The sequence below is a fragment of the Akebia trifoliata genome, chromosome 1 (genome assembly GCF_017979445.1).
Source record: "Akebia trifoliata isolate Shusen 1 chromosome 1, ASM1797944v1, whole genome shotgun sequence".
NCBI lineage: Eukaryota > Viridiplantae > Streptophyta > Magnoliopsida > Ranunculales > Lardizabalaceae > Akebia > Akebia trifoliata.
The window spans coordinates 20,814,003-20,839,717 of record NC_141375.1 but is presented as its reverse complement, the minus strand read 5'-3'; the positions used below and the strand labels follow the sequence as shown (position 1 = coordinate 20,839,717).

The following is a 25,715-nucleotide window of genomic DNA, read 5'->3' as shown; positions in this document are numbered from 1 at the left end:
AACATAACACCAAGGGTTCTACCTCATTATTTTGTCTCTCCTATTAAGAAAATATCAAGAGGTTCAACCTCCTAGTCCGTCCCTCGTAATAACATAACACCAAAGGTTCGGCATCATTAATTTGTCCCTCCTAATAATGCAATATCAAGAGATTCAGCCTCTTAGTCCGTCCCTTCTAATAACACAACACCAAGAGGTTCAGCTTCTAAGTCTGTCCATCCTTACAATGACACTAAGGGGTTCGTCCTTTAAGTTCATCCCTCCTTATAATGTATACCAAAAGATTCAGCCTATTAGTCTGCCCCCCCCCCCTTTGTAAACTCCAATAAGTTCAACCTCCTTAACCTGAACCCCTCTAACAATTGCACAAGCAAGGCAGCTAAGTAACAAATGTGTTATCCAATATTATACAAATAACGTATGATCCCCGAAAGAGTTACAACCATAATATTAAATTTCGACATGTTTCCATAAAATTTATCGAAATATTTTCATTTCCACAAGTTCCAACACGAAATTTTGATGGACAAATTCTTTTTGTATATATTTTACTATTCATTTCGTGAAATATTTCGATGAATAGTGAATTTCAACTGAAATATCAAATTTTAAGTATAATTTCAAGGAAAGGTAAACTTTGACTGAAATATGTTTTTTTGAAAGAAAAAAAAAATCATAATTGCTTTTAGAAAAAAAAAAAAAACTTGTAAATTACACATTGTATTTACTAATAAAATATTGCACATAACATTCATCCTTCGGTATAAATGAATTATGATTAGTTAATTATCTTATCTATTTCATCGTATTTTAATGTATTTTGTTGTTCTTCAATATCACACTCCATATGATTCTTTATTATATCTTGATGTCTTAATGAGAGTTTTGTAATGCTTGTTTTATCTAGGGTCAATGAACATTTCTTCTATATTCTATCATTTCCAAAAATTGTATTAATTTTCACACTGATAGAAATATTTGTTGGAATTTAGAGGGTTGAATTGGAAAACCCTTTAATATTCAATTAGTTTTAACCATATGGTAAATCAGTTATTAACCATAGGGTATTTCAATCACATGTTTGCTTTATGCTTTATGCTTTATGCTTTATGCTTTATGCTTTATGCTTTTTACTTTATTGCTTTAAGTTTAGTTGATAGTTTTATTTTTGCCTTGAGTAATTTTAGTCCCACATCGACTAGGAGAAGAATTGATCTACAATTCTTAAATAGTTGTGCTTCTAATAGCTTTAAAGGGGATAGAAGTAATAGGTGGGCTCATGTGCGCACACGGGAGCCCAAGAGGAAAACCCAAGGTTTCAATTGGAATTTGGATCCACCGGTCCAAAAACCTTAATGCGTGCGCGCAGGGGGGGTACAAAATCCGAGATTTACACCTCACGTGGGTGCGCACAAATGCCCGTTTTTACTTTAATTATCTGTTTTGAACTAGTGTGTTATTCTGAACCAACACAATGTGTATGTTCGGAAAGGTTTGTGACTGTTCTAAACAGTCACTTTCTCTTTTATTTATATCAAATTGTTTAGTCGATTTTAACCACTTAATTTCTCTGCTATTTTATATTTTCGAATATCAATAATTTATTATTCGTTGTGAGAGCACACAACATTGTCGAGTTTGAAGTTACGTTCCAATTTAGAGTACCATTTTGGATATGTGGGTTGTTGAATCCTGCAGAACGAACGCCTACATACTGTGGTACCGTAGCAGGGGCGAATTTCGTTTTAAGACAGTGTTTTTTGCACGCCTCAACCATTTCTTTTTAGGTAATATTTTTCTATTACATTCAATTTCAAAATCAAGATTTGTTCGAACTTCTCATCTCTCTGCCATAAGAAATCAGTATTCAGAAACAACAATATTTTCATTTTCAGACTAACTGAAATAGAAATTTAACACCTTAGTTACAACTGCATAACACGACTGAGTCTTCAATTAGTTCTTAGGCCGAACAACAACACCTTTGATGATGAGCCCTCGTTTCCATTGGCCTCCATCATATTCTATCAAAGAGAAATTCATTTCTCCAATTTCATTAGGAGATGATTCAAATTCTCCTACTTTAAGCTCTAACCATTGTGCTTGGGGCTTGTCCCAAAGAGTCTCCTTCCGTTCTTGTGTTTTACCATTTGGGAGTTCAAGTCTAAGGTTAATCGGTACCTCCCACCCGTATGATGGATATTTCAACATCACCATAAATACAACCTCGTACATGGTTTTTGGAGAGAGGTTCGACAAATCGAACTTCCCCCTCACCTCAAGCCAACACACGTTTAAGAGTTCGGCCACTTCAACTTGAGCCAATTGAACAAGTTCATTATCACTGTGAAGATAATTATAAAATCAAGCATTAGGAACAAAACTAGATCTTACGTTATGTGATTCATTGGGAACATCTGCTGAAAATTGTGAAGTTCCTATTTCAGCGCATTGTTCATTTTAATTTCGAAAAACGAAGAATATACCCTTTTTGAAATTATAATATCTTAAATAGATAGGGAAAATTTTACTATTTTATAAAGCTGAATATTTTTTAATGACTTACTAACATTAAAGCAGAAAATATTTATTATTTCATAAAAAGTAAAATTTTCCCAACTTACTTGAAATATTATAATTTCAAAAATGGTAGAATTACCATTTTCAGAATTAAAATGAATAATGTGTCTAGAATGGCATTGAGAGAGTAAATATTGCTCAAAAATTGTAAATTGTAAATTTATCTTCATACCTCTTTGATTTTGAATGAATGGGGGGATATAAAGATAAATTTACATTTTGAACCGTGCAATTTGATCTGTTTGTGTAAAAAATTATTTACATAATTATAAAACATCAATATATATTTTTCCTATGTATTTTGAAAACCTGATTGGCACAGTAATTTACCCATTTTTCTCTTCCATTTTATAAATCTCTCAATTTATTTTAGGGTGAATTACTATTTCGTGAGCTGAAAATGAGTTATTTACTATTTGGGCTCACTGTTCATTTTAATTACTAAAACATGGACAATCACGTTTTCGCTAAAAAATGTATTCAGGACAAAGTGACTATTTCGCAAGTTTAAAATGAAATTGTCACTGTAAACCTGCGAAATAATCACTTTAAAAACACCCAAATTCGTTATTGTTCAAGTTTTGGTAATTAAAATGAACAGGGAGCCAGAATCGTAAATTCCTCAAAAGTTGATCACTTTCTTGTAAATTTCTCAATTTATTTTATGTAGATTTAGTTGTTAAAGTTTTGGGCCCTCATAAGTTTCGTAAATTGATGAACCTCTCTCCTTACCAATTTTTCTTGGAGTTAATGAGAAACATAAGAAGGTAGAAGAAAAATATATGAGTAAAGAAACTTAAACCTTGTTGGTTCTGTCACACAAAGCCATTGCCAGTGACGCCAGTCATCTCCCCAGGTGATTGAAAGTTCCCTTGCAAACAACATGAAACAGTTGTGTCCATAGTTCTTCTCAACCCAGTATTTCTACATCAGCAAAAACAATATATAGTGAACCTTTAATCAAGTATATATTATGTGGAAAACTAGCAAAATAATATTAGTACACCCATGTTTTGAAGTATTTATCTAAAAAGCTACATACCCATTGTGGTATTTATTTATTTTTACCAAAATGGATATCTTAGATAGTGTTGCATTTTGGATTTTATAATTAATTTTATAGCATTCTTATGAACCTCAAATAAAAGACCACTTAAAACCCACAAATGCTTGACCTGTTGGAATTTTTATTTATGATTAAAATAAAAAATAAAAAAATCTAATCAAAATGGCTAGAAGAGATCAATCAGGCTGATATTTAGTTTGTGGGTCTACCATATGTATGTGGGTGTGGGTAGAAACTTACCTTTCTCTTCTGGTTTAAGAAGACACCAGAGTAGAGATGTTCATAGAGGTTGTCTATGGAGGAGTAGTTGATGGGTGAGCCTGCATCTCTTATGATGATTTCATAGTTGTGGGGGAGCTTCTTCTCTACTCTTTTCTCCGTTTTAGTTATACCGACATCTCTTATGATGACTTCTTCTCTGTGCTCGACAGTAGGCCTAGGAGGAGTCTCATCTGTAGTAGGCTTCGGAGGAGTCTTATCTGTAGTAGGCTTAGGAGTCTCATAGCTTGAAGTGTTTGCCCCCATCTTTCCTTTCTTCCTCTTCCTCTTCCTCTTCCTCTTCCTTTTCCCTGCACCATCACTGCTTTTTATAGCAATAACAAGGCTATTGGATCATGTTAGAATCCATCATCCATCTGGGTCGTTAATCTGATAATAACTGGATCGGTTCAAACCCAGTTCAATATCTTATTGGATTGGGTCATTATTGGATCTTACCTCACTTACATCCTGATCCAACCCAAATTGACAAACAAAAATAAATACCAAACAGGTATATTCCATTTTTTAAATACTTCCAAGGATCATTTTGTAATTTACCTTTTTTTATTTTTTTTTTTTTGCTATTTAGTAAAAATAATTAATTTCATAAACAATAATTTTCCAGTTTAGGAATTAAAATGAATAGTGTATTGAAATGGGAATTGCACACTTTTTAACACACGTTTTGGTAAATCAGCCTATTTAAAATTAAAAAAACATATCTGAATCAGAAAGTTTGACAAAATATTTACCCATTTTAGTATATAAAAAATATATATATCATATTTGTATGGATTAATATCAGATATCTATGCCCGCTCCAAACCCAATACTATTTAATAGGGGATGGGACTTGATATTGGGTCTGACCCAATGCAGCGAAGTCTTAGTATACTCTTAGTTTTGATCTTTTGATTTGATTCTTCATTATTTGACATGGTTGGTTTGGATTATATTCTCCTTTAAAGATGTGTCAAAAGTTATTCTCATCTCTTAGAAACTCTATAAACACTAGTGGGCAAAGGAACCTTACTTTATTCCATGTTGCCGAAAGATGGTTGTTTTGAGAAACAAGATCATGAACACATCTCAGCTCAAAAGATCATGAACACATCTCAGCTCCTTAACTCAAGATGGTATGATCTTTGTCGTTGGATGTGTTGATTGCCAGCTATTTCTAGGATCAAAATTCATATTTTTTGTTAGCATGTTTCTTTATGTCAATTACCTACAACGAATCCCTAGGATTTGATACCCAAAAAAAAAAAAAAAAAGACTGAATCGAATGAACTATTGCTACTTTCGGTGACGATTTATTTTTTGAATATTGGAGAGATTGTTTTATGGGTTTGATGGCCAATAACCCTTGCTTGCCTAGCAAAAGATGTTAGTAGTCTCCTGGCTATCAAATCATAAAATTCTCATAATCCAAATAAGGGACTAGCTGATTAAATCGGTGAATTAATCACCGATTTAATTATTAATCCCTGAATATGGTACTCCCTCAAGACTTTATTTTCAACATTCAAATCTCATGATTAAGAAGTTGGAAATGATTGATTTTGATCATTTTTATCATTTTTACGTAATTTTCCCAAATTTTAATTTTTAATCAAAAAATTTCAAATTCATTCAAAGTAACTGAATTAAACCCTCCGAATCCGAACTTACTTACAATGTTCATCACCACATGTTTCTTTTCGAGATACATACTATGTTAGGAATTATCCCTTGCACATGTTTTTTCACATTTTTTGCTTCATCATTTCCCCAATTAACGACACCTAATTTTTGTTTATCTTGCGAAGATAGCGTTCAAGGGGGTTCATCATCAGCATTCAGTTTATTTAATTGCACATCAAAACAAGTGTCCTACCTTCTCTCATCAGATCATTGTGTTATTACAATTACCACGTTAATGTAGTTTCACCCACGCACAACTCACTGTAAGTTAAAACTAAAGAAAGACATAAATACTCACAATTGTAGTAGTGGATGATCATAATCTCCATCCTTCAGTATAATATAAATCTTACATGAAATCAATGATGATAAATATTAATATCGTAAGCATAAAACTTGAACCCAAGTTTTTGAGTTTCCGCTAAAGGCATACTTTTAGTGATGTAACTCAAACTGTGTAACCATATTTTCCTCTTAGTTGGGACCGTCAATTTTGCCCCGTAGCAGTAGATGAAGCAGCCAAATCATCTGCACTGACAGGGCTGTGCAGCTGCAATCATACAGAGAAAACCATATAAATATAGCATTTGGTACCCTCCAATGTTTCTCACAAAAAATATAGAATGGAAGGCTCACTAGTGTTCTATTCTTATTTTTACCTACAAAGGGATTAGAAAAGATCATGGATGGAGATAGTCAGGGCAGATGTGAATCTCTCTCTCTAAATAAGAAGTCTGCTTTGCAAAGAGTGGAATGGAGGAGTAGCCAACTACAAAACTACAAAATAAGAAGTTTTTTAGCCAACTACAAAACTTTGGTACAAGGCTATGTTGTTGGTGGTGGTGGCGGCGTTGATTAGGAAAGAATAAAACAGGAATTGGAGTAGATACAAGAACACTTAGAACAGGAACCTAGGATTGTCGTAGAGATTGTGATGTATATGTCAACCAACCCAATATATTTATGCACGTGTACTTTGATCCATTAATGCATGCTTGTAAAATTAAAATCCCAACAGATACGACCAAGTTAAAAGCATATCAAAAGTTTACATATGTTAAGCATATAATCTGGATAATAATATTTACTAATGAAAAAAAAAAAAAAACTATGGAAAACGAAGTAATAATATAGAGAGAGGCACAACACAACCAGGTAATGAGAAGGACTAGAGGCACATGATGCATGATGTGCTCATGCATTTCACAAACGCAAACACCCATCCATACACACCCACCTGCCTGAGTACATATTTTTTAATGTACTATACAAGCAAAAACTGCTCACCACACACACACACACAAACATACACGTGCAGGCCCATCCATCCACTCACCCGCCTTAGGGTGGGGCCGCACATGGCACTATAACCTAAAAGCGATGTACAGCCCCATGTGATATATTGCAATTGGCCCCTCACTGGGACTATTGTGGTAACCCTGAGAGATGGGTCAACCTGAATTGTGTGCTCAGCGAAAGGGCTCTATGGCCCTCTGCTACAGATAAAAGACAGACACGCAAATGCATGTGTACACACGCAACCCACACACACACACCACCCTCCCACACATGCACAAAGAAAAATAAAAAACTCCTGTGCGTTCAGCGCAAACTTACTGCACTTGCTACTGAAAACCAGTGAAAACAACGCAAGAAAGGATCATTGTGTGAAGAGAGATTGTCATGATTCCAATATGTTATACTTTGAAATCTTGCGCGCTTCTCCCAACAATTGAAATTCTCTTCAGAGATTTTGGTGGCTTTTCTTTTCCCGGGATTTTTCTTCTTTCCCAAGACAAAACCTGTCAAGTGGCATGAGAAAAGAAGTTAATAGAATAATCAGTACATGATGTAACCAACAATAAGACGTCCAAATTTTGCATTTTGATGCATATACGTCACTCAAGAAGTCAAAAAGATAAACTATGCGGAAGAGGAGCATTATGTCTGAGGGTCCCATTACACCTGTTAATCCCAGAACTTGTGTATTAATAGTCAAGCTCTAGACAGATGACCAGAACCATTTACATAATACTCCAGGGTGTAATAAGGAAGAACCAAGAAAGAAAAAACATTGATGTACATCTCTCAGATGTTCCTAAGCATAACCAAATATCAACTTAGGTCTAGTCCCAATTTTTCCATCACATTCTAGTGCCTCAACCTCGGTTGAATCCTCATCATAAATTTGGTCACTCATCCACCACGCACCTTCTTCATCTATTGGTTGATTTGTGATTTTTAAGCATGGGGAACCCTTTGGAAGGTTACTTGGTATTGTGTACCTCAAGTTACAGTTTGTTGGATTATTGTGTGGCTGTTTGTAAGTCAAACTAAGTAGAAGTGGCTCTACTGTTTCTTGTTACACCCAACATAGTAAGGATAAGGCATAGATGATGATGCAATCCCATTTATTGATTACATAGATTCCCTCGACTATCAAGAAAGCTTTGCAACTATACTCACTAGATATCAAACCTCCCCCTCTAATAGAATTAGAAGACTCTGATGGATTACAAGGTTCATCTTAACGTAATACACTACAAACCATCAATAGCACTTGGTCTACTAACAGCCATCATCATTGAATCCTTATCCCAAAATTTTGGGATAGATTAATGAATCTTGTTCTTCCATTCAGTTTTGTCAAGAGTCCCGTCTTTTGTTATATTACAAGTGTGTTTGTATCTGCTTTTACTACCTCTATCCACGTCTTCCTACTTTTGTCAGAGAGGATCTTAAAGATTGATGTGACTAACAATTTGTGCGTCAGTAAGGATGGATGCTTCTAAATTGTTAGGTGACCAATGATCACCAATCAAACAAAGAGAAAATTTTGCAGGAAAGCAATAAGACCAACTATGCATTATGGAGATTGTTTTGCTTTAGGTATAGGGAATATGATTAAGGTAGCAAAATTGATCACAAAAGAAGCCACCCAAGAGGTCGAGATGACCTAACAAGGAAGATTAAAAAGAAGAAAAAGACGGATGGAGCAGAGTAATGCCGCTCGTCCCAAATGTTAAGCATCCCAAATTACTTCCCCCAAATCACACATCCCCTTCTCTTTCTTTCCTTCCTATTTCACCCAACATATAAAGACAATTAAAAGACTCTTATGGATAACAAGGCACTTACTAACTTACTACCCACAAACCATCCACAAGACTTGCCTTACCTGCTGCCATCTATTTCAAAATAGATTGCCAGTTTTGAACTTGATACCAAACATAAAATGAGTCGAGTCTCTTAAAAAAATCCAATTTAAGTTCCTTGATCTTTTCATACCTCATCCTACTACAACAAACTTCAATTTATTTAGGGGGGGCCTTTGGAGAATTACTCCAGCCTAATCTTTTTCTAGATATGCACAATAGGATCATGACAATTTAGGCATTAATCATGTGGGCATTGTAAGGACATCCCTTGGATTGGCAACAACTATTTCGCACAGTGCAAAAAAGAGCATCCTGTTGGGCAGCCAAAAAGGAATTAAAGCAACAGTGCATGACTAACAAGGGGAAAATGCATATTCAAATAAATTATGATCATCCAAACAAAACCATTCAGTTTGCTTCTGGTCCCAGCAATGTTCTTATATGTGGATGTTTGGATTGATGGCCATCTAGCCGCATGTTGACATCCACATCACTATTACACATCCATAGCTCGAGAATTTAGAAATTCGAACTACAAATAAATGAACCAAAAATAATATACCAAGTGTGCATCTCGCTTATGGTCACCGAAGCTCCCTATCATCAGGTCTCCATATAGTGGTTGGTGGCTAAAATGCCTAAGGAGGCACTAGGCAATAGCCTTCAACAAAATTATTTCCTATCTACTGCGTCCCTTATTTTTTTTAGTCATCACAAATTTCTACTTTTTAAAAGACCTAAAACAAAGATTAGCCTACAAGCCGGAAAAATGGACATCGCCATTGCTCGCCTTATGTAAGGTGATTGCTAGACATTAGCAACCTCTAACACCATGCCTTTTTTCATAAAAGTCCCTAAAAAGCAAGCATTTGTTATCTCCTAATGACAAAGGTAGGGACTTTATTGTCATGTGCAATGAAATTTTATAAATGACTTTGTGAGGCTTAGTGATACTTTTCAAAATGTCGTTGCACAATGACAGTAAAACACTTGTCTCCTTGTCACTACAAAGCATAAAATGATTACTTTTTACAGGATTTTATGAAAAAAAAAAATGATATTGGAGGTTGCTATATATAAGAATTAGACTATATGATAGCATATAAATATAGAATATACAAATAAAATATAAACTCAAAATAAGTTCTGATCTATAATCTTGGAATATGAGCTCTACGTTTTTTAAATTACTCAACCTTAACCCAGCCAAAAACAAAGACTCCGATTGAACTAGTAATGGAGCTAGAATCAGCCAGACCTCAAGTGCTTCATTTATGTTGAGTCCTACCAAGTGATGAATTGTAACTTGGCATCTATGATTGACAATCACTCGTAGCAGCTCCAATTATAGGGACCAAACAAATATCTTCTACTTGGTTTAATAGTCAGGAATCCAATTTTTAAGGATAAAAAGGCAGCAAATACATCAAGGATAAAATTTCAAATATGGATTTCTACATTTAGCCATACAATTAATCATTTGTACTTTTTCAATAGACTTTTCAAGGAGTTGGAGAGTTCAAAAGTAATTAGTTTGAAAAACCATGCATTTTCAAGGAATGACATTCAGATGCGCCCTTGGGTGTGTTCATTGATGGGATTTTTTCAGAGATGTAGCACAAATGTAGGCATGTAACATATGGTCTATGCAACACTTGGCAATGAGGATTAGTTTGCAGCATGACTTGATGAAACGAAGTACCAAAGGTGTCAACATTGGTAGGTAGGCATACACATGTAAGGAAGCCTAGCATGGGCATGTGGCATGTAGCATGCGACATGATGCATCACAACTTGGCCAAAGGCTCAAGAAGCATCATAACTTGATTATAGGAAACGTCAGGGCACAGGCACAAGATTGGCTAGCAGCCATTCATGTACCTTCTTTGAGCTAATTAATCCTAAGATGAAGGTTATCCTATAAATGTGCATGATTTTTCAATAAGTTAGCAAGTCATAAATAAAGGCATTTCTTATCACGTGAAGTGTGCTCAAACTTTAGAAAAGATTACGAGATTATCTTCAATATCCATCCAAAAAAATTTAGTGGATAATTTGCCTTGTAAATCTGAGTTGTAGTTTTTCATTGATGGATGTCACTAGAAACTTCTGAGAATAATTTTAGTTTATCTTAGGTAAGTGTATTAGAGGTTGATAAGGACCTGGTGTTGCAGCTTAGTAAGTCAAGCTTCAGGTGGGTAAGGTGGCTTGCTTACCCACCTAAACCAAGTCAACGGTTATTTGATTACCATTGCATCAAGAAGCCTCAGAAAAGGTGAGGCAATGGAGCAAGAATGAGAGGAACCATAATAGAAAGCACAATAACACAAGAATGCAGCAAGAGAGTTCAATTCAAAACATGCCCCAAACCCCATATTTATACATATGCCGTGTGATGCCAAAAATGTCCCCTGACTAGAATATATTGGGAGACAAGACATGTATGACATAAAAAGATAGAAATGCCCCTCTCCTAACTTAGTATTTGAACGTGTTCTAATTCCTTATAGAATGGTTAGCATGTTAGTTACTTGCTCTTTGTTGGATGCCCTGTGACCAAGGCACCTCCTTGCCTTACGAACTTCTTGGAGGAAAGCGCAAGCATGTCTCCTTCTCATGGCCTTGCAAACCTTCACCTCCAATCAACCCCCACAATAGATCAATGCTCATTCCCCTTGAGCCAAATAGCGGAAAACCCAAAAAAAGGGGGTGGGGTAACAATAGTATTTTATTTTTTTCTGTGTCCCCAGTTATGATTTCTTGCTACGGTGCTTCAATTAGAAAGTAGAACTAATCCATAGTTCCAACAACTCCAACATTGGAATCAGCTTAAGGGTACACAATTCAAGCCAAAGAAGTGAATAATATGAATGGTAGACCATAGACCAATTTTCACGACCCTTATTACAATATTCTTTTATCTTCTACACTTTGACCTTTTTCTTTCGCAAAATGCTAATGTTTTCCTCTTTTTCTACATTCCTATTTGACCATTTCTTGTCTCCCCTTCACCTTCGCAACAACCTAACATGCGGTCTGGCCTCCTTTGGATATCACTTTCATCCATAGGGCAATAGAATCCCAACCTCTACCTCCTAAATCCTCCCTTCATTCCCCCCATGTCCCACTCCACCTTAATTTTTTTTATTTTTTTTTAAACAATAATAATAATAATTAGTACAATGTAAAAAAAAAAGAAAAAATCCATAAAGAAACACACAATCTGAACCATTAAAACACAAAAACTAATCATAGTTATTTATCTACAGGATATGTGATGTATCCTCGATATATGTTTTTCATCTCAATCGTTGGATTTTGTGTTTAACGATCGGGATTGCGTGTTTCTTAATGAGTCTACAAATCCCGACCCTAAAGTTAATCAAACCTTGCTTCTCTCATTCAAGCTTTTAGTGAAAAGTTACAACAAAAGAAGTCTATGATGACATCCTTTGTCCAAGCTTCTCAAGAGGGAATGAAATTATGTAATAAATTCATTAAGGATCAAAGCTACATTTAGAAGAGAAACTGCAAAACTATACATTACAAGTTTCAAAATAGCCCTTCCACCGAAAACTTCTACTCGACTCTATACCATCACAAGCTTGCATGTAAGGTATTTAAACCATCAAATTGTGAGTTGGAAAGGTTTTGTACACGGTCACCTAAAAGTTTTAAAAATATTACATAACCGGATATTATTCACGTATTAGGACTCCTTTTTCGAATTAGAGTCCTAATAAGGTTGACTTCTTATTTTGTCTATAAATAGATAAGATGTCGGACGTGAATAAGGGAACAAGAGAAAAACAGAAAATAAGATTCTCAACAAAAAAAAAACTTCTTCTCTCTAAGTTGCAGGTTTCTAGGTTTCTATCAAGAGGACCCTAAGGTTTAAAGCGTGTAAACAGCGACAGCTCTAGAAGCGTCGATATGCTCCCCAATTAATCCTAACATTGGTATCAGAGCCGAATATATTTTGTGCTCCGTTGTGTTGTTCGAATAAATTTTTTAATCCCTAAATTGATTTTGGAAAGAAATTTTTTTTTTAATCGATTTTGAACTAGAAATTTGAGGGTTTTTTCGTCGAACACTCGTCGGACAATGCTAATACCCTATTTGTTGAAGTTCATAATAAAATAAAAATCGAAAAACGATAAAAGAGAGGTAGGATCAGCATATTTAGAAGAAGAACTAGAGATAGATGAGATCAGACTCACCTGATCTGTCCTCAAATCATGAGCGAAGAGTGAAGATCGAACGTAATCTTCAGATTTGAAGTTGGACGTGGTTCCATTGAATCACAGACTCATGTATTTTGGTTAAGCCTCGTCGTGGGGTTGCGGGTTGGGCTCCATCGCCGATGTCCTTGAAAGCTTCACTAGCTTCGGATGATTGAAGATCTTCGTCTTCGTCTTCGTTTAAAAAAAAATAAAAATTTCGATTTGAGAATGTCAATCTCAGACCCATATGTTTTGGTTGAACCTCGTCATGAACTCACGGCTTGGGTTCCATAAACAATCCATTGATTGCTACGGTAAGTTGGGCCGATTGAAGATGGTTTTTTAATCTTCTTTAATCTCAATCAGACCCTTCTTCTCCAAATATCTAAACAGAGAGTTTTTTTTTATCTTCTCAAGTAAACCAATAAGATTAATTCTTTAGTGTATGTTAGTACATCATAGTTTGATGCAACCCTTTTAATATAAAACTGATATTTATTGTTATAAAGCTGAGTTCAACAGAACTCTATTTTGTTGAAATGATGAACAAGTTTTTCTCTTATACAACTGTAGTTGTATAACAATACAACAAGTTCAACAGAACTCTAGAATTGTTGAGATAATGCATTAAATTGGGATTTTTTCATATACAATGATAGCTGTATAAGTAAATGACATTGATTTCAATTTGGTTTGTTATTATACAACTGTAGTTATATAATTAAATTGCATTGAGTTCCGAAGAACTCTATTATTTACTGCAATAATGAATTGTAATAGGTTCTTTAATATACAACAGTAAGTTGTATAATTAAATAACATCGACAATAATATAACTTTGATACCAATGTTAGGATTAATTGGGGAGCGTACCTTCTTGTCGCAACGGAGATCCGAACCTTGAGTCGTGTCACGTTTAGTCGATTGCCGGAGATCGGAAGTCTCAAAAACCCGTCACGTCGACACTTCTAGAGTTGCCGCTGTTTCCACGCCTTAAACCCTAGGGTCCTCTTGATAGAAACCCAGAAACCTGCAACTTAGAGAGAAAAAGTTTTTTCTCTTTGGAGAATCTTATTTTATGTTTTTCTCTTGTTTCCTTATTCACGTCCCACGTCTTATCTATTTATAGACAAAATAAGAAGTCAACCTTATTAGGACTCTAACTCCAAAAAGGAGTCCCGTGTTAGGATTAATTGGGGAGCGTACCTTCTTGTCACAGCGGAGATCCGAACCTTGAGTCATGTCATGTTTAGTCGATCGTCGGAGATCGGAAGTCCCAAAAACCCATCACGTCGACGCTTCTAGAACTGTTGTTGTTTCCACGCCTTAAACCCTAGGGTCCTCTTAATAGAAACGCAGAAACCTGCAACTTAGAGAGAAAAAGTGTTTTCTTTTTGGAGAATCTTATTTTCTGTTTTTCTCTTGTTCCCTTATTCACGTCCCACATCTGATCGATTTATAGACAAAATAAGAAGTCAACCTTATTAGGACTTTAACTCCAAAAAGGAGTCCTAATACGTGAATAATAAGAGTTGGGTCCACATGGACGCCCAAAAAACAACTAACATCTCTCACTCGTCCATAGTAGGGCTCAACAATCATCTCTTCATCTCAAGTTATGCATAACCAACGGGAGTTTGACTTCCGATGAGAGCATTATGTCAAGTTTCTATCTAACTAATAAAACACATCTCATCTCCTATAACTCACATATGCCTCAGACTTATTTGGCCACATCGGATTGAACATTTTCCAAACCCTCATGAGCCTAAGCTCAGAATAATGTTCAACCATGTACACAATGCACAAGCTTTCTTTCCAAAAGCAAAATAATTTGTAAATCTATATATTTTGTTAAATATACAATAGTATACTTAAAAAAAAATGTGAAAGTAGAAATATCAATGCCGGCACTAGCACTAGTCATTGTGTACAATCTATCATTAGAATATGATGTCAAATAATCTTCCTCAAGCCCTCATGTTGCTTAGTTTTGGTTAAGTTACTTTTCCATTCATATTCCATTAGACCTTATCAATCCTAGTCATGGGTAACATGCTAAAGTTAGTAAACATTAACCTCTACTTTACAACATAGTCATAAGTCACTAAGGGCACAATAATTACCTAATTATTTAAAATACTCACACAGTAAAGAAACAGGGAATCATTCACTTACTCGTATAGGTAATAATAAAGGTCAAAAATAAATAACGCATGTAGTATGACTTACATATTATGGTAGAGCTCCTCAAGAGTTTGTCAACCTCAACAACATACAGATTCAAGTCTAATCGCACCGTGAGCACCTAACTTGAACTTCCCAATCCAATTGCTTACCAAAACACCTGATTAAAGTTCACGTCCGGCTTTCTCAGGCTTTATGATTCTACAAGTCTATGAATCATAATCGATTCTTATGAATCTTATCCCGACAATATTCGAGGTGACAATAATACAATTATCAAGCTCGCATTCATTGCACTTTGTAAAATTGATTCAACCTTTAAGGTTTAATTGTCTAAATAATACCTTCCTGCTCGCAGTCTATGCGTCAGGGCGATCATTGTGTGAATGAATGATCTTAGCCTAATGACGAAAAACAAGTCCATGTTGAAAAACATAGTAAAAAAATGTGTAGGCATAAGATAATCCATAAAGAATGCAATATACTGATGATATAATCAAATGGAAGGAATAAATATCTATATATAAAAAGAAATATCCAATAAAATAAGAAGTTTATTACAATCACAAATCAAAATCTACGAAGTCCCAAACTCCTAACATGAGTATGATAAATGACTTGTGGAATAGGTTTAGTCAGAGGATCTACTACCATCTTACCTGAAGTAATATATTATAAAACTACCTCCTTCTACGCAAACATATCTCGAATGTAGTAGTAGCGAATATCAATGTGCTTCAATTTTCCATGGTATTTAGGATCCTTTGCATATGCCAGTGCTGCCATGCTACCACAAAACAATGATACAGGATGTGAGGCATTATGCACTATACTGAGTCAACTAAGGAACCTTCTCAACCACACAGCTTCTTGAACCGCAGCACTACATGCAATGTATTCTGATTCCATCGTGAAATGCAACACAAGACTGTTTCTTGCTAGACCAAGAAATAACACCACTTCCAAGCAAGAATGCATAACCTGACGTAGATCTACGCTCATCTAGATCACTAGCCCAATCCGCATCACTATAGCCCTGTAATCGCAAATCTGCTCCCTGGTAACATAGTGAATAATCTGCAGTCCCACGCAAGTATTGAAAAATTCTCTTTACTGCCTTCCACAGAGCAGTTCCTGGATTACTTTGATAACGATTAACCAATCCTACTGCAAAGCAAATATCCGGTCGAGTACACATCATAGCATACATCAGACTCCAAATTGCATTTGCACAGGGCACTTGTGCCATCTTATCCTTCTCTGCATCCGTCATAGGGCAAAGACCAAGATGTAAGGAATGTCCCTTCTGGACTGGAGTGTCTATGGATTTACAATTTTGCATACGAAAACGCTTGAGCACTCTATTATGTAAGTCTCCTGAGACAAACAAAGAAGTCTCTTAAAGCGATCGCAAGTGATCTTAATACCAAGTATAAAATTCGCTTCACCCATATCCTTCATTTTAAAATTTGAGGATAACCACTTTTGAGTGGCGACAATCAACTCCATATCATTTCCAGCTAGCAAAATGTCATCAACATACAGAAATAATATTAAGATATTCTTTCCACTCCATTTAACATACACACAATGGTCATCTTCCATCATCGTAAACCCATTTGTAGTAATGGCTCGATGAAAACGAAAGTATCATTGCCTGGATGATTGCTTCAAATCATAGATAGACTTTCTAAACTTGCAGACTTTGCACTCATGTCCTTCTATTTTGAAGCCTACGGGTTGATCCATATAGATCTCCTCATCCAAATCTCTATTGAGAAATGTTGTCTTAACGTCCATCTGGAAAAGTTCTAAGTCTAAATGTGCGACAATAGCTAAAATGAGGCGAACGGATGTGAGTCTTACTACTGGTGAGAAAGTTTCATCATAGTCAATATCCTCTATTTGGGTATATCTTTTCAAAACCAGACGGGCTTTATACTTATCAATAGTTCCATCAGCCTTTCGCTTGACTTTTAGAATCCATTTATTTCCAACAGTTTTACGTCTAAGCGGAAGATCAACAAGTTTTCAAACTTGATTTTTCATCATAAAACTAATTTCATCTTGCATAGCAGTCATCCATTCTTTAGAAGAAGATGATGACAATACCTCCCAATAATTCCTAGGTTCATCATCATCAAGTAGAGCAGACATGAATGATTCCCCTTCAATCTCAAATGGACGACGGGGTATTGTTCCACGTTTACTCTTACGAAACTCAAGATCATCATCAGTAACATCTAGTGGTACACTCCCACTGATTGGTATACTCCCACTATCCTTGACGATCATCGGATCATCAGAAAATTTACTTACCCCACCCTCGTTGAGAATAGGTGGAGGTTCCTCTTCTGATTCTGGAGTTGGTTCTATCAACTCATAGAACTCATGTGATATCTGAGTTTTCTTTCTGCTTGAAAAATCATTCCCAATGAAATCCACATCTCGCGACTTAATCTCTACTATTCCACCATTGTCTCGTTCATATATAAAAATACAAAGCCTTTAGAATGCTCAGAATATCTTATAAACGTGTATGTCTTAGCTCTCATGTCTAACTTCTCAACATGATGGGAAGGAATATGAACAAAACCAGATGATCCCCATGGACGTAGATGACCCAGATCGAATTTTCTACCTGTCCATAACTCATAAGGGGTGGATGTAACAGATTTGGAGGGTACCCTATTGAGGATGTAGGCTGCAGTCAAAAGATTATCTCCCCAGAAAAAAAATATGAAGGTTTGCTTGCACCATCATCGATCTCACCATATCTAAAAGGGTTCTATTCCTTCTTTCTGCTACGTCATTTTGTTGCGGAGTAGAAGGAATTGTTAATTGCCTACGGATACATTTTTCTTCACAGAACCTCTTCATAGTCTTTGATAAATATTCGCATCCTCAATCAATTCTAAGAGTCTTAATTTTCCTCTCTAACTGATTTTCAACTTCCAACATAAATTTCTTAAAGCAATCTAATGCTTCAGATTTATGTGAAATCAAATAAACATATCCAAACCGCGAATAATCATTAATAAATGTGATGAAATAGGTCGTTCCATGGCGTGCCCTCACATTAAGTGGCCCGCAGATGTCAGAATGGACTAACTCTAAGGGAATTGATGCACGTACCGCTTTACCAAATGGTTTCCTACTCGACTTTCCGGCTAGACAATGTTCACAGACCGCAATATCGACTTTTAAAAGTGAACCTAATAATACATCATTCACTAGTCTTTTCATCCTATCTTGCCCAATATGGCCTAATCTAACATGTCATTTCACAGAATCAGAAACATCATTGAAAATCGAATAAGCAACAGAGTTTAAATTACTAAAAACAATATCTAATTTAAACAAACCATTTGAAATAAAAGCGTATCCATAAATAACTGAGTCCAAAGAAATGCTAACTGTTCTTAACAAAAAATGAAAATCAAAACCTAAATCTAATAGCGATGTAACTGAAAGCAAACTACGTCGACCTCCTGGCGCATAAAAAACATCGTGAAGTAACAATGTGCATCCTGTGCGCATCCGTAGTTGGTATGTTCCAACTCCCAATAGGTCTTTACTAAAACTGTTTCTCATGAAAATCTTCATGCTACCATACAAGACTCGACGAAACTCTACAAACCCTGCTCTATCCCTTGCTATATGTTTGGTTGCTCCGGAATCTACAATCCCATCAGGATCACAAGAATCAACAAGTACCTCTGTGCAAACAAAACAATGAAAGGAGATTTTAGAGTAGGTTTTTACCTTCTTCGGCTCAATGCATTCACAAGCGAAGTGTCGCAATTTCTTACAATTGTGACATGCCATTTTAGATTTGTCTTTCTTTCCACTACATTTTCCTCTGCGGCATTTGAAATTCGGGTTCTTCTTAGGTGCAATTTCATTAGTCTAAATTATTTTCATTGGTTTGCGCTTGGATCTGAAGTTCCCGCACTTACTGGATTCAGTAGTGAAAGTGACACTGTTAGTCTTTATAGACTGACGTTCAGCTTCTAATTTTATATGTCACGACAACTGAGAGAAGTTGATAATACTCTCATTGTACGTCATATTGAGTTTCATCTGCTCTCATGAATCAGGTAAAGATCTCAAAACAGCAGAATTTACTGCTCATCTGTTAGAACATTTCCAGCATCTTTCAGATTGTGAATTATTTGAGACATTTTCCTAAGATGCTCTACCATGGTGCCATTGGAAGCATTCTTATATGAGTCAAATTTTAGCGTCAATGCGCGCAATCTGGTTGCTAAAGTACTCGCAAACGACAGTTTCAAGGCATCCCACATATCTTTGGCAGTCAGATAACCCTTGAATTCACCAATAAGATCATTGTGTATACTACTCAGCATAGTAAAGCGAACGCACCGATCTTTTTTTTCCCAATTTAGGTATGTGTTCATGCTACAACGGTGTTGTGTAGAAGTCCCTTCTTCTGGTTTATCCATAACTACAGTCAAAGTATCCAAGACCCCTTACTCATCTAAGAGATACTGGATCTTACGGTGTCAAATGTCATAATTATTACCATCTAGTTTCTCTCCCTTATTTAAATTCGCTACTACATTTTTAGAAGTCATTGCAAAAAACTGTATAAAAAAATATAAAAAAACGTGCACAAATTAAATTTAAAAAAATATATAAAAAAAAATTTTGTTATATCAATCAATTATGCCACACAAAAAATTTGCTCAATCCCTCAAATCAGTCAATCAAGATCAATGTTATGACATCAGATCGAGAAACTAAACAATGACGATTGTCAAAGTTAGTAATCATCTCTTTTGATCATAATTTTAATCTTAATTGTTTAATCCTTTACGCGCAAATTTTAAAGAGGAACCCCAAAGGTTACCACTCTTAATAGTAATAATTTAATAAATATTTAAATTTAATCACAAAAGTAATTGTTGATATCAAGTTCTACAAACAACTATAATCAAGCAATTAAACATAGATGTATCACAGATATACATTTACATGGCATGTGCTACTTTATTAACAAGCAATTTTAGTTATTTTAAAGTGCATCCATACAATTCCTTAAAGGTTGATGTTTCATTAAAACAATTTTAGAATTAAAAATTATTCCAAAGCTACACCTCATAAAAATCAGTATAAAAATGGTGAACTATATTATTGTCGATGTTATTTAATTATACAACTTACTATTGTATATTAAAGAACCTATTACAATTCATTATTTCAGCAAATAATAGAGTTCTGTGGAACTCAATGCAATTTAATTATACAACTACAATTGTATAATAACAAACCAAATTGAAATCAATGTCATTTACTTATACAGCTACCATTGTATATGAAAAAATCCCAATTCAATGCATTATCTCAACAATTCTAGAGTTCTGTTGAACTTGTTGTTGTATAAGAAAAAAACTTGTTCATCATTTCAACAAAATAGAGTTCTGTTGAACTCAGCTTTATAATAATAAATATCAGTTTTATATTAAAAGGGTTGCATCAAACTATAATGTACTAACATACACCAAAGAATTAATCTTATTGGTTTACTTGAGAAGATTAAAAAAATTTCTCTGTTCAGATATTTGGAGAAGAAGGGTCCGATTGAGATTAAAGAAGATTAAAAAACTATCTTCAATCGGCCCAACCTACCGAAACAATCAATCGATTGTCTATGGAACCCAAGTCGTGAATTCACGACGAGGTTCAACCAAAACATATGGGTCTGAGATCGACGTCCTCAAATCGATTTTTTTTTTTTTTTTAAACGTAGACTAAGACGAAAATCTTCAATCGTCCGAAGCTACCAAAGCTTTCAAAAGCATCAGCCATGGAACCCAACCCGCAAGCCCACGACGAGGTTTAACCAAAATACATGAGTCTGTGACGCAATGGAACCACGTTCGACTTCACTCTCCGCTCACAATTTGATGACAGATCAGGTGAGTCTCATCTCATCTCATCTCTAGTTCTTCTTCTAAATATGTTGATCCTACCTCTCTCTTATCCTTTTTCGATTTTTATTTTATTATGAACTTCAACAAATAGGGTATTAGCAATGTCCAACGAGTGTTCGACGAAAAAAACCCCAAAATTCTAATTCAAAATCAATTAAAAAAAAATTTCTTTCCAAAATCGATTTAGGGATTAAAAAATTTATTCGAACACAACGGAGCACGAAACATATTCAGCTCTGATACCAATGTTAGGATTAATTGGGGAGCGTACCTTCTTGTCGCAACGGAGATCCGAACCTTGAGTCGTGTCACGTTTAGTCAATCGCCGGAAATCGAAAGTCCCAAAAACCCATCACATCGAAGCTTCTAGAACTGTCGCTGTTACCACGCCTTAAACCTTAAGGTCCTCTTGATAGAAACCCAGAAACCTGCAACTTAGAGAGAAGAAATTTTTTCTTGGAGAATATTATTTTCTGTTTTTCTCTTGTTTCCTTATTCACGTCCCACATCTTATCTATTTATAGACAAAATAAGAAATCAACCTTATTAGGACTCTAACTCCAAAAAGGAGTCCTAATACGTGAATAATAAGAGTTGGGTCCACATGGATGCCCAAAAAACAACTAACAGTTTCAAAATATTTATGTACCCAAATAAAATTTATCCATTTGTGTATAAAACTTTTGTAGACATTTTAAAATCAAAAGTTATGAAGGTAAATTCACTGCAAAAAGTTTTCACACAAACATATAAATTTACCCGGGTAATTAAATATTTTAAAACTGTGTCCATTTACGTGATTTGACCAAAAAATTGAACTGTATTTTCACAAATTGGAAAACTATTAATGATTCATCTTCAAGAAAAATAATTGACCTCCGAGAAAGAGAAGCGAAGAGCATACCACCGTACCCTTCCGGAAGGGAAATCTCCGTCCCCTGCAACTTTCTTCCTCTAAAGCAAGCTTCCTCCATATATAAACCGTCGATTTCGATGCCTATTTGAGATAATTAAGATTTTTGTGAGGCTAAATGAATCGTTGAGAACTCAAAATGGAGATCAAAATAGAAGAACCAAGGAAAAAATTACCAGTCTTTTTGGGTTTGAAGTAGTGAGAGACAGAGGAAGGCCATTGTGCTTGATGCAGCAGGGTGGCTGATGAATATGGCCAGTGAGATCGATGAAGGTTTCACCATTTGAGCGAAGATCGATGCTTCCAGTGATTCCGTTTTTCGGATTGTCGCTCGAATCTCTGTCTCCCTCCATCGATCAGACGTCCAAAACCCTAACCTAATTTGATTTTGTTAGCTCGTTGGCCACTGTTTTTCCCGCCCTTTTTATGTTTATGAGACGTTTGTTCCTGGGAGCTCCAATGGCCATTGTCTTACTGTCTAGCTTTTATGAACAAAAACCTGAGATTCTATTGCCACACCATCTGCAAATCACCAAAGATTTAGCTCAAGAGAGCTGCTATTGCCTCACTAACTTTTGCTACCGCCACTCCAACTATGTGCAACTCTTTTGTATTTTATATAGGAATTGGTGCGGCAATAGTAGCTCATGCAGCTCAAATCTTGGAGTGGCGTTAGCAAAAGTTGGTGTGGAAATAGAAGCTCTCAAATTTATGTGGGTATTTACCAAAACATTAATTTGGCTCGAACATCTTGTTACTCTACTAGAGTGCGTCTGCAACTACAGACAAGAGCATTATCTTTAAGGTTAAAAAGGAAGAGGAGGAAAGAAAATAAAGATGGAAGGGTATTCTTGAAGAGGAGAGTAGAAGAGGGAAGGAAATAATGATAGAGGAGTGTTCTTGGAAAAAGATAATAGAAGAGGAAAGAGAATAAAGTTCGAGGGCATTCTTGAAAAGGGGAAAATAAGTAGTGTCCTCAAGATTCATGAGAAGATTAAATCACAACCCCTACTTATAGGGGGATAAACATGGGGAGAGGATCGTAATGTTTTATTACTAGATTTATTTTTATCAAAATGGGTTTCTTTACATCCAATTTTTATACACTTGAACCGACAATTTTTCATAAAGGTACTAATTTAGTTTTATTTACTTTTATTAGATGTCCACAGGAAGACTTAGAAAGTAAAATTCCCACAATGGTAGATTTCTACTTCTTTCTTACTTCTAGATTTAAATCTAAACTTCTTTCTTTTAGATTGCCTTTCTTCTTTTTTAACCCTTGCTCACTTGAATTCTTTGTAGTAAGTCATTCCCCATGAGCATATTTCACACTTGACTTGTTCATGATAAGGTGAAAGATAAAGTTTTGAACCAACTCCTAGTAATACTTTTTCTTATTTAAACTTGATTTCTACCTTCAACAAATCACTAAAGCATCGATTGAACGTCTTTAAATGCTCCATGAAATCTTGTTTTTCCTTCATTTTTGGACCATAGATATGATCATTAAATATTGTGTTGGACAAGGTCTTTCTCATGTAAAGTTTATCAAGCTTATCCCATTTTCCTTTGTGGTCCTTTTTTATATGATGTTATACATGACTTCATCGAATACATACAATTCAATAAAGTTAATGGTTTTCAAATCCAACTCCCCTTGTCTCTTTTGACATCTTTTGTGGTCTTTTCTTATTTTATGGATTTAATGATGAAATCGTGATCAAGGTCGATTTATCACAAAATCGACATTTACAATTGACATCGTCCGTGGGAACAAAACAAGGGACACGACGTATACATGTGAAGACAATAGTAAGAACAGATCAAGGAATTACATGAATAGATCATGGGGGACTACCCCTATGATGAATCATTGGGGGATCTAAGGTTTTCAATGTGGTTATATCGAGGGACAGATCACGGTCGAGAGAGATAGAGAGAAGGCCTCGTGAAGCAGCTGTTAAAGGCAATGTGGTTTTGATTGTTGATTTCAACTTGTGCTTATGGATTGGGATTTGAGTTGAAGTCCTTTCAAAATTGTTAATTTCAATTATTGATCGACAAATTGAGTCGAAATCTTGTTTTGGGTAGGGACGTTTCTGTGGAGAATGAAAAATGTGACAATGAAAAATAATAATGTGAGAATTTTTCGAAAACCAAAGGAAATCGAGTGGGGGAGAAGGTGAGAGTGCAAGGTGAGTGGTCATGTGGTTGCTATGAGAAGGGTTGTGGAGATGGCTGAAGTGCTGAACCGAAAGATGAAAGAGTAAGTAGAGGGAAATTAAGAGAGGGTGAGATTGTAGTTGGTGTAGGGTTAGCTGAAAGGATAAGAAGGGGAAGGGACTGAGAAAGGCTAATGGAAGAGGGTTGTGGTGAGGTCGTGGGAGCGAGTGCTTGTAAACACCTCATTTTTGCACTCGCTTGATTAATCAACTTGTCAACTCGATTGCAACAGTTCTCAATAATGGATGAACATTCTAAAGTTTTTTATTTATTAATAAATGTGTTTCCAAAGCTCAAATGAGATATTTTAAGTAAACAAACTTTAGAAACCATGCTATGCTAGGAAAATACGATCTAAAACATAGAAATCATCATTTTGAAACTAAAAGAAGTTTTACGAGAAAAAACACTAAAAATAATCAAATTACCAATATACTCCTGATATTAGAACACCCCTAAAAGCTACATTACTCTTAGGAAAATCTTTTCGAACTCATCAAACAACAAACTAAAACCAAATATAAACTATTTCGTCAATTTTCACAAAATTTGACAAAATTAAAAAAAAATTCCTCATAGGGTCCATAATCATTTCACGTCAATAACTCATAAATGACACAAACCAATACTCTCATTGAATTCCTTATGAAAAATTAATTTTAAAACATTCTAAAACATCAAAAAATGACATCCTAACGCAAAAGTCCTCTTTGAGGGCAAAACAATAATTTTTCAATTCGAAAATTCGAAAATCTGAAACTAATAATTAAAATATTAATTAACGTAAAGTGAAATCTTACTAAATCAAATTAAAATTTTTGAATAAATAAATTCAATTAATAAAGCTTATGGGTCAAATGTCAAGCGGTGACCCATTTATTCAAGTGAGACCCACCTAATATTTAATAAAGAACCCTCGACCGGGGGTTCCAAAGAATTCAAAATAATTCAATAAAGAACCTTCTATTGGGGGGTTCTCCAAAACTTAAATAATTCATTCTACTTAAGTCAAAAAAATTTAAATTTTAAATAAAACTAATTAAAATCTTATTTAAATCACTTAATAGAATATTTAGAAATAGATTTTATTTCTAAGAGACTTAGTTAAACCTTAGTCTTAAAAAAAAAAAAAAAACTTTTTAAAAAGGAAACTCTAGCACCTAATTTTATAGGTCTTGAAATACCCTAAAAAAACAAAGGTAAAAACGTTACAAACTTTCCCAAAACTCTAAATTTTGAGCCCGAAGATAATACTTAACCCCAAGCCCCAAATTTCCTAAAAATACTCACAAACCCTAAAAAACACTCCAAAAAAATCATAAAAATATTCAAATCTATAAAAAGTAAATCTCATCTCAAAGATCGAAAGCAGATCTAGCAATAAAGATAAAGTGAGAAAATTCATACGAGGAACGTTCACCATCAGTTTTTAAGGGAATCGATCGTCACAATTATTCAAGT

The 25,715-nt window shown here is 35.0% G+C and overlaps 1 protein-coding gene and 1 pseudogene across 2 annotated transcripts; both read right to left on the bottom strand.

Annotated features, from left to right (window-relative positions):
* Positions 1–1,866: 1,866 nt before the first annotated feature.
* On the bottom strand, positions 1,867–4,215 carry LOC147410894 (uncharacterized protein PHLOEM PROTEIN 2-LIKE A4-like). Its single transcript, XM_086441442.1, has 3 exons — positions 3,887–4,215; positions 3,383–3,504; positions 1,867–2,344 (listed from the first exon to the last, which is right to left on the bottom strand). The coding sequence occupies exons 1-3, from the start codon at positions 4,169–4,171 to the stop codon at positions 1,957–1,959; spliced, it is 795 nt and encodes a 264-aa protein (XP_086297568.1). The 5' UTR covers positions 4,172–4,215; the 3' UTR covers positions 1,867–1,956.
* A 1,641-nt stretch (positions 4,216–5,856) lies between these two features.
* On the bottom strand, positions 5,857–22,618 carry LOC147410893 (uncharacterized; annotated as a pseudogene). Its single transcript, XR_015178097.1, has 4 exons — positions 22,205–22,618; positions 22,020–22,112; positions 7,208–7,392; positions 5,857–6,140 (listed from the first exon to the last, which is right to left on the bottom strand). The product of XR_015178097.1 is annotated as an uncharacterized LOC147410893 (transcript).
* Positions 22,619–25,715: the final 3,097 nt, after the last annotated feature.

Excerpts from the sequence above, each read along its gene's own strand:
- LOC147410894 (XM_086441442.1), bottom strand. The coding sequence starts at position 4,171 with ATGGGGGCAAACACTTCAAGCTATGAGACTCCTAAGCCTACTACAGAT. Across the intron at positions 3,505-3,886 it reads TCTTAAACCAGAAGAGAAAG|AAATACTGGGTTGAGAAGAA; the intron begins GTAAGTTTCTAC and ends TTGCTGATGTAG. Across the intron at positions 2,345-3,382 it reads TGTGTGACAGAACCAACAAG|TGATAATGAACTTGTTCAAT; the intron begins GTTTAAGTTTCT and ends TTATCTTCACAG.